The sequence below is a fragment of the Haplochromis burtoni genome, unplaced genomic scaffold, assembly GCF_018398535.1.
Source record: "Haplochromis burtoni strain Fernald_Lab_line unplaced genomic scaffold, NCSU_Asbu1 Contig_1179, whole genome shotgun sequence".
In the NCBI taxonomy this organism is placed as follows: domain Eukaryota; kingdom Metazoa; phylum Chordata; class Actinopteri; order Cichliformes; family Cichlidae; genus Haplochromis; species Haplochromis burtoni.
This window is the reverse complement of record NW_024583540.1, coordinates 44832-58883: the sequence shown is the minus strand read 5'-3', so window position 1 is coordinate 58883 and position 14052 is coordinate 44832. Positions and strand designations below refer to the sequence as shown.

General features: G+C 48.6%; 1 protein-coding gene across 1 annotated transcript in view; it reads left to right on the top strand.

Annotated features, from left to right (window-relative positions):
* Window positions 1–627: 627 nt before the first annotated feature.
* Window positions 628–14052, top strand: part of LOC102294363 (protein quaking-B) — a 19020-nt gene continuing 5595 nt past the window's right edge. Inside the window, exons 1-4 of the mRNA XM_005951870.3 lie at window positions 628–1023; window positions 5818–5954; window positions 6150–6266; window positions 8664–8807. Of these exons, the coding sequence (XP_005951932.1) occupies window positions 894–1023; window positions 5818–5954; window positions 6150–6266; window positions 8664–8807 (528 nt within the window). The 5' untranslated portion in view covers window positions 628–893. The remainder of the gene's footprint in view (window positions 1024–5817; window positions 5955–6149; window positions 6267–8663; window positions 8808–14052) is intronic.

Below are 14052 nucleotides of genomic sequence, written 5' to 3'. Positions count from 1 at the left end.
CACAAGAATTTCACTCGCATGTGCTGTGCCAGTGTGCCTGCACATGTGATGTGACAATAAAAGTGATTTGATTTGATTTGATTTGTTAACTCAGAGCTAGTAGAGCACAGGTGTCCAACTCCAGGCCTCGAGGGCCGGGATCCTGCAGGTTTTAGATGTGTTTATGATCCAACCCCTGAGGTAAGTGTACAGGTGAGCACGACGGTGAGGATGCCTTCATTACAGGAAGTAAACACCTCCTCACGGAGGTGACGGATCAACCCTTAAACTCTTCATGAGCTGCTCTGAGGAGCAGCTGCACCTGCTCCTCTTCATCACGCTTCTCCTCTTCATTTCCCTCCTGCTCTTCATCACCCAAAGCGATTTTCAGCCAAACAAAACTTTTTGTTTTCCCCTCCTTTGTTCTTCTGTGAGTCCCAGGCTCTGGAGAGGAGGTGGGTGATGAAGAGGGAGAGGAAGAGGAGGAGGCGGACGAGACTCATTTCCATGTGAAAAAAACCATTAAAACCAATAAAACTATTTAGAGGGACACGTTCAAACGGAGCAGCTTTATTGATGGTGACGCCTGGGAACAAAATACCACACACACGTTAGTTAGTTAGTTAGTTATTTGGTTAGTTAGTTAGTTAGAGTTTTATTTTGAGCCCCCCCCCCCGTGTGCGCGGAGCGGAGGCTCAGAGCCGCTGCTGGCCGACACACAGCGCTGTTCTGCGCGGAGCGGAGGGCGGAGAGCCGGGCAAAGCCGAAGCAGCTGGAGCGTTAAACCCGGACTCGGAGTCGAGCGTGCGGGGCTCAAGGCGCCTCCGTGTCTGGAGCGGGTCTGGATTCATGCTGATGCCGTGCAGTCCGCTGCGGTCCGGATCCGTGTAGTTCGGCGGGTCGTGGTGGGGAGGATGGAGGGGAGGGAGAAGCCCAGACCCGGTCCGGATTACCTGATGCAACTCATGAACGACAAGAAGCTGATGAGCGGTCTGCCGAACTTCTGCGGAATCTTCCAGCACCTGGAGAGGCTCCTGGACGAAGGTGAGACCCGCACGCGCGCGAGAGGGTTTAAATCAAAGGAAAAGTTTACTGAAACCATCCTGATACTTTTTCTTTTAAAACTTCTACAAGTTAAAGTGCTGGCAGTACTACATGTACTGCAGTAAGTACTGTCAGAAAGTGTGCTATGTGTTTTCAGAGTAAAAGTACTGTCTGAAGCATACTCGAGTAACGTATCATACTTTAGTGATCATGGATTTTAATAACTGATCATCATTTATTGATTTTATTGATCAGAAAGATTAAAAAACAAATGGGTGAGCTGGCACGTTTAACCCCACCCACAATTTTCACTAATCAGTAGGAATCCAACTCAGTCACTTTACAGCCTCATTGCATTATTAGGGGCATGGCCTCTGTGACTGACAGGTGGATGGGACACAGGCGGCTCTTGTTGCTGTCTGCTAGCTTCTCCTGAACTGGACCTCGGCTGTGTTTGTGCTGTTGGAGCCTTCTGGGCTGCTGTGAGGTTATTGTGGTCATGTGACTGCTGACATTATGTGGCAGTGCTCCGGCGGACAGCGAGGTGGAGGAATGAGAACATCTGGTTCAGTTTGTGTGCGCACAGATGTTTTCTGCAGGTGTGAATGTTTGAATAAAGTTTCACAGTTTGAGAAGGACTGAAATACAAGAAGTTCATGGTCAGTGAGGGTCGATTGATCTGCAGACTGATGCAGCAGACGTCCATCTGTCTCACATTAGCTCACCTGTGTCTCTGTCAGGTGATCTGCTTTTCCATGAAGTTCATACTTCGAGCACGCTGAGGCTAGCCGGCTATCTGTAAGTTAGCCACACATGCCCAGATGAGCTTTGCTATCACTACACTGACACTCAGGTGTGCAGGATATAGACACGTCTGTACAGCACACGCCCTCCAAGAAGCTCTTTTTATACCCAGGCATGAGACTGACCTGCTGCCCGCTCACCTGATTGGCTGCTAAACACCAGGCTTTTTGGAGACAATTTAAATATATCTGATATTTATATTAAAACGGTGAAATGATTTCCTCAGTTTAAACACTTGATTTCTATAGATAATGACTCAATATTCTGCTTACATTTACATTTTCTCAGCGAGTGAGCTTTTTTAGAGCCGGGTTGTAGATGCTAGGGTTAGACTGCATTTCACTAGATGGCCACAGGGGGTATTTACCTAATAAACACTTAATAACAGTTAGGTTAGTTTACAGTAGAGTCCTGTGAACTCGGACCAACATGGCCAACGTGTCAGGTGTGTTGTTTACCTGTGAGTTACTGATGTAGAAAGTGCACTGTGATTGGACGGCTAGACCTGACGCTAGGGAGAATTGTGGCATGTGTCTGAACACTGCTTTTCCAACAGCACCTGAACACACCACAGTATGAAACCTTACTCCTCTTTATTTCTGTCCTCTGTGTGCGTCTCAATTACACTAAGTGCAGCTATTCATCATTTAATTGGTCTAATCAATTAATTCAAAAGCTCAGATGAAGTGTGTATGTGTGTGTGTGTCAGTCAGACAGAGAAGAAAATCAATTTACCCAGAATCCCCTCTGGCTGGTGTCCCTGCTGTAATAGCCTCAGACAGTAAAACCACTAGTACCAGTGTGTGTGTGTCTGTCTGACTTTGTGAGGACCAACATCCCATTTTAACCATTGTAGAGAGGACGTTCCTGCCTGTTAGGTCTCTGTGTTGACTCCTCAGTGTAAGATGATCCTTTGAAGACCTCTGTGATGGTTCACGTTGGAATCAGGGCGACAATGAGGGTGACGAAGAGACCATGTGAGGACATGGTGCTTATACGATAACCTTTCATGACTGGTGATCTCCTCCTCTGCGCCATGACTCGGGGCATTGACATTGAAGTGTTGAATGTTGTAGGCGGACTGAAAGCACGTTGGTTTATTTTGGAGGTGTGTCCTGAGCAGAGATGGGCAGTAACGCGTTACTGTAATCTGATTACTTTTCTCAAGTAACGAGTAAAGTAAGGGATTACTATTGCAAAAACGTTAATTAGATTATTGTTACTTTCCCGTAGGAACACTGCGTTACTGCGTTACTAAAACCGTCTGTCTCATGACAGTGACGTAAGCGAGTGCGACGTTAGTGACAACAGCTGTGTGCAGATCAACAATGGATCACATATCAAGTGCGGGAGAGAGTATGAGCGTGCAGCGTTTAAAGCGTGGAAGTACTGACCTTACTTTGAGTTTGATTCCATAAAAAGTGACAAAAACATTAGTGTCCGCTGTGCGTGGGAAGAAAACTTCTTTTTACAGCGAAAAACCTAAACTTCCAACAAGCACCGAGTAGCTACGACGTAATGGGAAACTCACAGAGAAACTCGCGGATTCTTCCACTGACCGCGGCACACCTGCACCAGGGTAACCCTCCGCCTACCCCACTCCTGCTTTACAGGTGAAAATAGAGCAACAGGACCGCTGAGTCTTTGACTTTATTTATTTTCTGCTGTGTTTTACTTGCATCTATTTGAAAGACTGAGTGTAAACACAAAAAATATTTTATTTTATGTGCTGGAATGTGCAGAAAATAGGTTTAAATGTTAAACAATTTCTTCCAGTCAGAGAATGTTGCATATAATTTAATTTTTGCTTGATGCATAAAGTTAAAAGATTAAAACTAATAAAACAAGTTTTAAAAAGAGACTTTTCCATTTGATTACATTTTGTATGATGGATTATGTAGAAAAAGTAGAATTGGGCTGAAAGATCTATCGCTTTATCACCTACTTCAGGTTGTAAATCGTGTTTTAGTAACAAGTAACTAAGTAATTAATTACTTTTGAAAATAAGTAATCAGTAAAGTAACGGGATTACTTTTTGGGGGAAGTAATCAGTAATGTTGCTCCCATGTTGCTGGTTATTGTGGCCGTGATGCTGCAGGAGCTGCAGACTGTGAGGAGCTCACTTGATGTGATGGAAAGTCTCTGATGCTAACCAGCAGGTTAGTGTCTTTCTAACCTGCTGAGGAGATGCTCAGGTGTTTCCTACCTGTGCAGCTGCTTGTTTCCTGTTTCCTGCTCACAGACGTCTGCTGCAAACAGCCGTCTGACATGAGGATGAACTCAGAACTCAGAGTTGCATGTTCGTGGTGTGTGTGTGTGTGTGTGTGTGTGTGTGCGCGCGCGCATGTGTGTGTGTGTGTGTGTGTGTGCGCGTGTGTGTGCGCACTCCTAGCTCCTGATTGGCTGATGGTGAGGGCTGTTTTGTTGCTCTGAATCACCACACAGACAGCTTCATAAAGTCTCCCAGCATGCATTGCGAGGGAGAAATAAATCTTACCGGGGTGGTGGTCAGTATAAGATGTGCGATCATCATGGAAACAGTTACCTGGGATACTGCAACTTCCTGTGAAAGCTGCACTGGTTTCACGTCCCTACTTGCTGCTGTTTCAAGACAGAAACAAAGAGCTGAGCTGCAGCTTAAACACACGTTCAATGCCACATGTTAAACCAACATGCTAAAAACATGCACATGAAAGAATACAGAAGCAACACAGGAGTCCTGAGGAACCCCACAGCTGGCTGCTATAACACAGTTAGAGTTTTTAGCTGGTTTCTAACTACAGACCTCTCCAAAGGTCTGCTGGCCTAAGTCTTCGTCTGCAGGGTTATGTCAAATGATTGTTGTCACATGTTCTTTTGCTTTTTTGCTTTATTTTGTAACCAGACATGTCCCAGTGTTAAACATTTGCAGGACCAAATCTGTCAAAGTTATCACAGTGATAAAGCTGCGGCTCTGTAAAGGAGAAAGGACCGAGAACACCAACCGTTATAACTGCAGTAAAGGTGGATGGTGGTCTCCACAGAGGGGGGACCCATCAGCAATCAGCCGCCTGTAACACAGTCTTCAGACCTCCTCTCAGGTGGTTCGACACCAACTCACAGCTTGACCCATAACTCACATGATTACAGGGTGGGTCAGCAACTGTGAGGATGACCCCCGAGAGGACAAGCCTACCAGAGGACAAAGACCCGAGACACCACATCGTTCTGTCCAGTGAAACATTTGCAAGCACCTCCAAATGCCTTAAACTTAAGAACTTAAGGAGTTGCAGGACCTAGAAGACTAAGAAACCACACAGGTTAAAGTGTTCTCTTCAGTTGAGCTTGATCTGTGAAACATGAACATTATTACACTCAGCTGTTCACTGATCAGGCTCAACATGAAAGGAAAGCTGACCGATGTTTGCAGGTCAGGTTATCGTCTGGCTGCTTCAAGGTTCAAACTCCACGAGGAGAGCAGCAGTCACACAGATCATCAGTTCCACCTTCATCATCCATCACATCCATCTGACCTGCAGATACAAGAAGCTAAAGAGGACACGGGAATGACAGATCATGGAATCAGGTGAGAACATCATCGTCACCTCAGGTTTCAGAGGTTCGCACGGTGATGTTTGGAAAAATATGAACACGACCTTTAAATCAGTTACAAATATAAAACCTGAATGTCTGATCAGATTTACTCCAAACACAAAGAAAAGGTGAGCAGCAAAACAAAACGCAGAGAAACAGTGCCTCCAGCGCTGAAAACCTGAACATAAAGAACAAGTCTGAAGACGGCGCGCTGAAACATCGGTTTTCAGTTAAGTTTGATTCCAGCTGTTTGTTTCCCTCCGAGCTCCATCAGCTCCTCTTTACCTGCTGCAGGTGTTTTAGTGCTGATGGCCTGTGCGTCCCACTCACCTCTGCCATGAACTCCAAACAGAATCAGCTTCTGATTGGCCAGACCGCAGAACAGTTTTCCACTTCCTGCGTGTGTGTGTGTTTCAGAGATCAGCCGCGTGAGGAAGGACATGTACACGGACACGCTGAACGGATCGGAGAAGAGCAGCGAGCTGCCAGACGCTGTCGGCCCAACGGTGCAGCTGCAGGAGAAACTCTACGTCCCCGTGAAGGAGCATCCCGACGTACGTCTGTGTGTGTGGATCATCGTGATGCACCAATAATAATTCATTTCCTGTGTTTCCATCAGTGTTGCTCTGTTTCAAAGTTTTACGACTCAGTAGATTCATTCTAACTATTTATGGCTATTTCTGAAAGAGGATTGGCTGATTAGTGCTTAGGTTGTCATGGTAACAGGCTGACCTGTGTGTGTATGTCAGTTTAACTTTGTGGGGAGGATTCTGGGCCCTCGCGGTCTGACAGCGAAGCAGCTGGAGGCTGAAACTGGATGTAAGATCATGGTGAGAGGAAGAGGCTCTATGAGAGACAAGAAGAAGGTAACGTGCACATGCACACACACAGCATGTCAGGTATTCATATCTTCTGGGGACATGTAATTAACACAATGCGTTCCTTAGCCCCTAACCATGAAAAATGAATGCCTAACCTTGAGCCTAAGCCCTAGCTATCACCCTGACGCTAAAAACACATTTAGTCTCAAACATGCCTTCAGACTACAGGATTTTGGTCCCCATAAGTGTAGTAAACTTCCAATTATTGCTACCCACAAAGATATGAATACACGCTCATACGCACGCACACAGAAGGCATAAGATGAAATTTTTCTTCTTATATTTCAAATATTTGATTTTCTTGGTTTAATCAAAGCAGTGACGTAAAAAGTGAAAATGCCTGACACTGAAACACAGTCAGAGGTCAGTCAGCAGATTTTCATTTAAAGAACAACACATATGAAAATACACATCTGGTGTAGATATCCAGGGCTGATCCAGAGACAGAACACGTGAGCCTGAGCATCACTCAGATGTGTTTCAACATTTAAAACGAATGAAGAGCCTTCTCTTTGTTTGAGAAGCTAGAAGAGTGAGAACGTGCACGGCTGCTGAGGTATGACACATTTCCTTATCACAGAGAGTGTGTTCTTATGAATTTTATTCCAGATGTTAGGGTTAACTCTGCATTCTGCTTGTGTTTTATTGTGCATTTTCTGAAGGACTTTGTAACATTCGGTTTGATGTGTGCACAGAGGAGATCAGTCAGAATAGAACGTGTCAGTAGAATTAGGTCGCTCAGTGAAGTGACCGCTTATTGTTGTGAATCTGCAGGTTCTGAGTGCATCAACGAATGCTGAGCTGCGTCTTTCCTTTTACTTGAACTTCTATCTCATCACAGCGAACGTCCACTCAACCCGAAACAGATACCTGCAGAAGAACATGCAGGATCCAGCCTGAGCTCAGTGGACCAAACCAGTTTGAGCAGGGTCTTTCTTCATGCAGGTGCAGACTAATGTGGGATGGGCCTGATTGGAGAAATAGTTCATGTCCGAAACAGGAAGTATCTGTGGCTCCAACGAAGCCCGAAAATCTGTCGCTGTCTCAGATGGATGGTCTGTCCCTAAAACTGAGACTTTCACTGATTAGAGTTCAGTTTGAAAACTATAAAAATAAAGTCACACATCCTTCCAAAAAAGCTCTTAAACTCTTCTGTTGCTTGAACTTCAAACTGAAGCCAAAATCCCAGTTTGCATTCTGAACTTTATAAAGTTTCATTCTGCTTTGGCAGAAAGGACAGGACATTTTGGGTTAGGGTTAGGTCCTGTCAGACTGAAGAAAGACTTGTGACATGAATTTGTCTTTAGCTTGGGATTTTAAATACAACTCCGAACAGGATGTTGCTTCATGCACCCGTGTGTCAGAAAGTTTGTCTGCCAACTTTCAGGAAGAGCTGAGACTCTAAAATAAGAGCTGACGAGCTGCTTCCTGTGAAAGCTCTGAGTCTGCAGAAGCAGCCGAGTCACACGGTCTCCTCAGGATTAAGACTCTCTGAATGATTCACCGTGAAGAAACTATTTCAGACATTTCAGGTCAAACTGCTGAAAAAACATGCGTGTTTGTGTTTCTGCGTGTGTGACGCTGACAAGGTTAGCCACCTGCTACGCTAACAGAGGTACATGAGACAGGCGTAGCAACAGTTCAACACAAGCCAGATGGAGCTAGAGGAGAGGGAGGACAATGAATGAGGGGGGTGTTGGTTTTGCACTGATGTCGTGCTGAAACTCATACAGTTTTTGTTAAGACCACTCATCTGTGCAAGAAAACTATCGTCCAATCATCTGCCGATCCTCTGCTAACTCAGCAGACTTCCTGCTAACACGCTAACAGGCTGAACGCCAGCAGAAGTTTGCAATATAGCATGCTGTAGGTATTACAGGTACTGTGCTGCAGTGGTTTGTGTCATATCTATCTAACAGACTCAATTTGTTCGTATAAATGGAGAGTCTACTTCACACACTGAGGTTAATTATGGAGTTCCACAGGGTTCAGTGCTAGGACCAATTCTGTTTACATTATACATGCTTCCCTTAGGCAGCATCATTAGAAGACATAGCATACATTTACACTGCTATGCAGATGACACCCAGCTCTATCTGTCCATGAAGCCATATAACACACACCAATTAGTTAAAAAGTGTAACCAATTAGTTAAACTTTGACCAGGACATGTCCTTCAATGCAAATATTAAACAAATATGTGAGACTGCTTTCTTCCATTTGTGCAACATCTCTAAAGTTAGAAATATCCTGTCTCAGAGTGACGCTGAAAAACTAGTTCATGCATTTGTTACTTCCAGGCTGGACGACTGTAATTCATTATTATCAGGAAGTCCTAAAAACTCCCTGAAAAGCCTTCAGTTAATCTCAGTTTCTTTGCAGGAAGACCAGAACAGAGGGAAGCCAAACTGGGAGCACCTGAACGAGGACCTTCATGTCCTCATCACGGTGGAAGACGCCCAGAACCGAGCCGACATCAAACTCAAACGAGCTGTAGATGAAGTCACCAAGCTGCTCGTGCCTGCTGTGAGTCCCCTGACCTCTGACCTGTGTGTGTTTTTGTGAGGACAAAGGAAGTTCTACATATCCAGGCTTTCTTCAAGTTCGCTGGCTCGATGAACTCTAAAACTTGCTATTTATCAACTTATTCTGTTAAGCCGGGATCTCTATTAGCGCCAGGTGCTCTGACCAGAGACATTAAAGGTCTATGATGATGATGAAACCTGTAAAGAGGTGAACCCCTCAGAGGTGGAGCAGCAGAAACTGGTTAATCTGCTGATTTGTGACAGAGAAGAATAAAGGTTTGAATGGCAGGAAGGATGTTGCTCTGAGCGCGCTCAGCGCTGCTGTTTGTTTCGTAGGTGACAGCTTCACATCACAGCTGTGAAACATGACAGCTTCCTGTCCCACAGCCTGATGAAGGGCACGTGAGATCAGATCAGAGGGAACGAATGTGATTGGTTGAAAAGGTGTTCATGTTTCATGATCACATGAACACTTGATCACATGAAAGGTAAATGGCCTGTATTTATATAGCGCTTTACTAGTCCCTAAGGACCCCATAGCGCTTTACACATCCAGTCATCCATCCATTCACACACACATTCACACACACATTCACACACAGGTGATGGCAGCTACATTGTAGCCACAGCCACCCTGGGGCGCACTGACAGAGGCGAGGCTGCTGGACACTGGCGCCACCGGGCCCTCTGGCCACCACCAGTAGGCAACGGGTGAAGCGTCTTGCCCAAGGACACAACAACTGCGACTGTCCAAACCAGCAACCTTCTGATTACAAGGCGAACGCCCAACTCTTGAGCCACGATCGCCCCATGAACACGTGCACTTTCAGTCTGAACTGCTGGAGCTTCTTCATTCATTGCTTTCAGGAACATGCTGCACACAGAGAATCTCTGACTCTGAAAACATGCTGCATTAAAGAATCAGAGGACACTCTGAGCCTCACCTGGTGATGCTCAGCATCAGTCACCATGGTGATTCGGCAGGTAAACGGACTCGGGTCGCTGACATCAACCTCACTTTGGGGTTTCAGCCCTTGGGCTTTAACCTTCATGTTCATGTTAGAATCACTTCTAGATTTAGGAGTGTGTGTGTGTGTTTGTGTGTGAGAGAGAGAGAGACAGGAAGTGCAGTGATTCTGCTGATCTTCACTTCCTCCACTCTCACTTCCTTGATTTGTGCAGAGGCAGGAAGAAAAAAGAACTAGGAAGTGAGTCTGGGCACCTGATGATTCTCTTTGTGTGTGTGTGTGTGTGCGTGTGTGTGTGCGTGTTTTCTAACAGGAAGTTGGAGGGAGGCACTGAAGTTAGTTTCATGTTGCAGAGACACAAAGTGGTTTAGAAGTCAGTTTGTAGTTGGACTGAAGAAAATGAAAGATGTTAACTGACGAGCTGATTGTCTAACGAGCTCGTGGCAGGTGTGTCGTGTGTGTTTGATGTTGTGTTGTGTTTCCTCTCAGGAATTAGTAGAAATAATCGCCGTTGTGTGGTGGACAGCAGCGCCCCATGTGGTCTGCACAGCCCTAAGCAGGCTGGTTACTGAGCGTGCTCATAGGATACTGTAACCATCATGAGTTCAAGTCATCTTAATTTGACAAAAGTTTATTTCTGGGACTTGAATGGTCTCTAGCATATCGAGACTATCTCTCCACACCGTTATATATTCCATATATACGGGGTACGAACCCCCTTGGTCGTGGGCCATTGATAATTCTTTAAGACACTCCAGCTTGCCCGGCCACGCCCCACAGCTCACGTATAAAACAGCTGTGCAGACATGACATGACTGTTTGACGTGATTGTTTGATCTCCACTTGTGTCGTGTGTGTGAGTGACTTTTCTTCGAGAGTGCTGTGTGTGTGTGTGCATCCGTCAGGAGCCTGTTTCGGCAGCCTCCCTGGGTGCTAGCCTCTCCCCTGCCCTTTCCCTTAGCTTGGTCTCCCTTAGCTGGTTTCCCTCAGGCGTGGTTCCCCTTAGCTTGGTTCCCCTTTATCTTTCCCTCGGCCCCGGTTTCCCCTAGTTGGTCTCCTGTGGCCCGGTTCCTTTGCCGATCGAGCTGGCGTCTGTGTGTGTGGCGTCTTGCCCGTGTTCCCTCGGCATCTTGCCCGCCTTGCAGGCTTCATGGCGCTGGGACTTCGCTGTGCTACGGCTGGCGAGTGAGCATTCTCCGGTCTGTTAGCCTGTCTGCCGTTGCCCATAGCTTGGGTGCAGCCAGCAAGACTCGGCTCGTTGCTCGGCTACAGTGGGAAGGATGTCAGATTTCCAAGCATACGCTTTCACCTGTCACCTGTCACCCACCTGTCCCTGGGCTGCCCCCTGCTGGTCCCCAGGCACAGTGTCGGGCAAAATGGGTCCCTTCAGCTCTTAATTAGAGCATGCCGGGTGTGGGAACTAGCCTTTCCTGAGGTCCCATCTAGTAGAGCGAACCTCAAGGTTGATGATGTCATACAGCCACAGCGCCTCCTATCTCATGTGCCGCTGCTGCCTGATTGGTCTGGTTGCAGGCAGTGAGTGTGCTGCATCCCAGCATTTGTGGTCCCCTGCCCGCAGATGGTTGCTGCTATGCATGGTGGGAGTAGTTTGCCTTTGGCCCCTCTCCCAATAGCCCTGTCCCTGGTCTCTTTGGACGCCCCTTCGGGCCCTCCCTGGGCAGGGCAGCATGCCCTAACAGGGGGGTGAGGGTAACTGATGCCCTGCTGGCGGCCATTTCGTCGCTCCCTCTACAGGGATGGAGCTTGACACGTCAGCTGCAGGCAGGCTGGGGACATGGAGAGCCCTCCCCAATCTTGTGCCTCTTGGGCTAAAATGGAGATGATGGCTGCAGCGTTGCCTCCCATTGCCCTGCCTCTGTGAGGCCTGTGCCGGTGGAGGTTGATTCTCAGGAGGATGATGTTTATGACGCTTGACTCTGGTCAGACGACCAGGGTTACCTGATGGGACTACCTGTCTACCCTGTGGCCACCTCGCTGTGCTGAGGGGCCTATGCAGGGATGTGGAGATGGCCGTGTTCAGGTGAGGCGGGGAGGACTCGGAGCCTAGGTTCAGCTGTCCTCCAACCACCCTCCTTCTTCCTGACATCCTTTGAGTTGGGCATAGTGGCCAGCTCCGCTGCAGGCATGGGCCAGCAGTTGACAATTCTCCAGCCTGCGGCGCTGGCTCGGTCTAGTGCGTTGCCCCTGTGTCACAGGTCACACGGCCATCAGGTGCCCGCTCAGTGAGCTGACACTTCCGGACTGTCCGCAGGTGTCTTGTCGGGCCCACTCTTGCTTCCCATCTGGAGCGTCGTCTGCATATCGTGGGTTTCTGTCATGGCGATAGCCAGCTGCCGTGCTCGAGTGGCTTGGTAGGCTGTGCTCTCCTGGAGTATTGCCCGTATTCGCTGGCTTACACGCCAGTTGGACCTCGCTGCGGCGAGTGAGAATTCTCCAGCCTAGTGTAGCCAGTTTTCTGTCTGGTGTGTTGCCCGCAGTGCGCCGTTCACACAACCAGCGGGGCTCCTGTCATTGTCGAGCGGAGCGGCTTCTCAGCTCTGACTGCAGTGAGTCAGAGCCAGTCAGTAAGTGAGTAAGTGTTCTCCAGCCTGTAGGGCCGACTGTGCACGAGTAGCGAGTTCGCCCCTGCTGCAACAGCACTTAGCAGACGCCCGGCCCTGGGGTGGACCTTCGGGTTGTGTTCCCCACTTGGGCTTCGGCTGGCTGGACCGCCAGCCCCCTCACCAGTCTGCTGACGGCGCAGGGTGGTGTTGCGGCTTGGGGACAGACCCTTTGGGTCACGTCCCTACTTCAGCCCTCTGCTTTCAGCGGCCGTGCTGACGCTGCGGGCTGTGTTCCCCTGGCACATTGCCCACAGTTCACCGGCTTACGCTCCAGCAGCACTGGCTCCCTGTCTGGCATTGCCCACTTCTTGCTGGGTTGTGTGTCCAGTAGGGTCCCCACTCAGTGGCTCGGTGAGCGACGCTTCCTCTCCTCACTGTGCCCCTAGGATTCCAGGTTCAGGCCCTGTGCACCCGAGGCTCCAGCTGGAGATCATGTGGAGAGCGTGCACACAGGCTCATTGTAGCTGACTGCCTGTGCTTTCTGGCCTGCTAACCATGTGCCGCGGGTTTACATGCTTGTCAGACCTCGCTGTGTCTGACACGGCCTGTGAGTGAAAGCTCTCCAGCCTGCTGACTCCCTATCTGGTGCATTGCCTTTGTGTCATGGGCTTACACGGCCAGCACGGACCCGCTCAGTGAGCTGGGACTTTATGACTGATCTCGAGTGTCTTGTTCGAGTTTACTCTTGAGGTTCATCTGTCTGCGGACAGCACGTGGTGACGGTGCTGGGGGTGGACCTTCGGGTCATCGCCTTGCTCAGCCCTCCACTTCAGCAGGCTAGGCTACAAGCCCCCCTCCCTGTCTGTCGACAGCATGGGGGGGGGCTTCGGCTCTGTGGATGGACAGGTCTCATCCCTAGCTTGACCTGCCACTGTAGGCTGTGCTTCCCTGGCGTGGTGCCCGCTTCACCTGTAGCGCCGACTCTCTGTCTAGCATTGCCCGCATGTCGTAGGCCTATGCGACGAGGAGGATCCTACTTGGCAGCTCAGGGTGCTGCGCTCCCTGGCAGTCTGCCTCGCGATCCTGGGCTGACTTTGAGCGGCCGATCACTTGCGGTCCTGCGCCTTGCACAACCAGGTCAGGCCAATCTGGCATCTGCAGACTGCTGCCTTCACCCCGTATCTCGGCCTTCACTTCTGGCGAAGCCCTGACCGGGGTGGTCTGCTTATGTGTACTTTGTCAATGGTCCATTGGCACCTTCATTCTCGGCGGTTTGGTTGCACTGTCTCCTCGCGGGGTGTCTTACAGAGTTACCCCGTACATACGGAATATGTAACAGTGTGCAGAGATAGTCCCCATATACTAGGGAACGTACGGTTACTGTGTAACCTTGGTTCTCTTAGTGAGAGTCTCTCTCCACCATCAGGCCGCTCTGAGACACGTTCCAATCAAACTATCACCGGTGTCACGTCTGCACATCTGTTTTATACGTGAGCTGTGGGGTGTGGCCGGGCGAGCCGGATTGTCTTAATCCACACGCCACGACCAAGTGGGGTCATACCCCGTACATATCAAATCACAAATCAAATCAAATCAAATCACTTTTTATTGTCACATCACATGTGCAGGTACATTGGTACAGCACATGCGAGTGAAATTCTTGTGTGCGAGCTTCACAAGCAACAGAGTTGTGCAAAATACAATAACATAAACA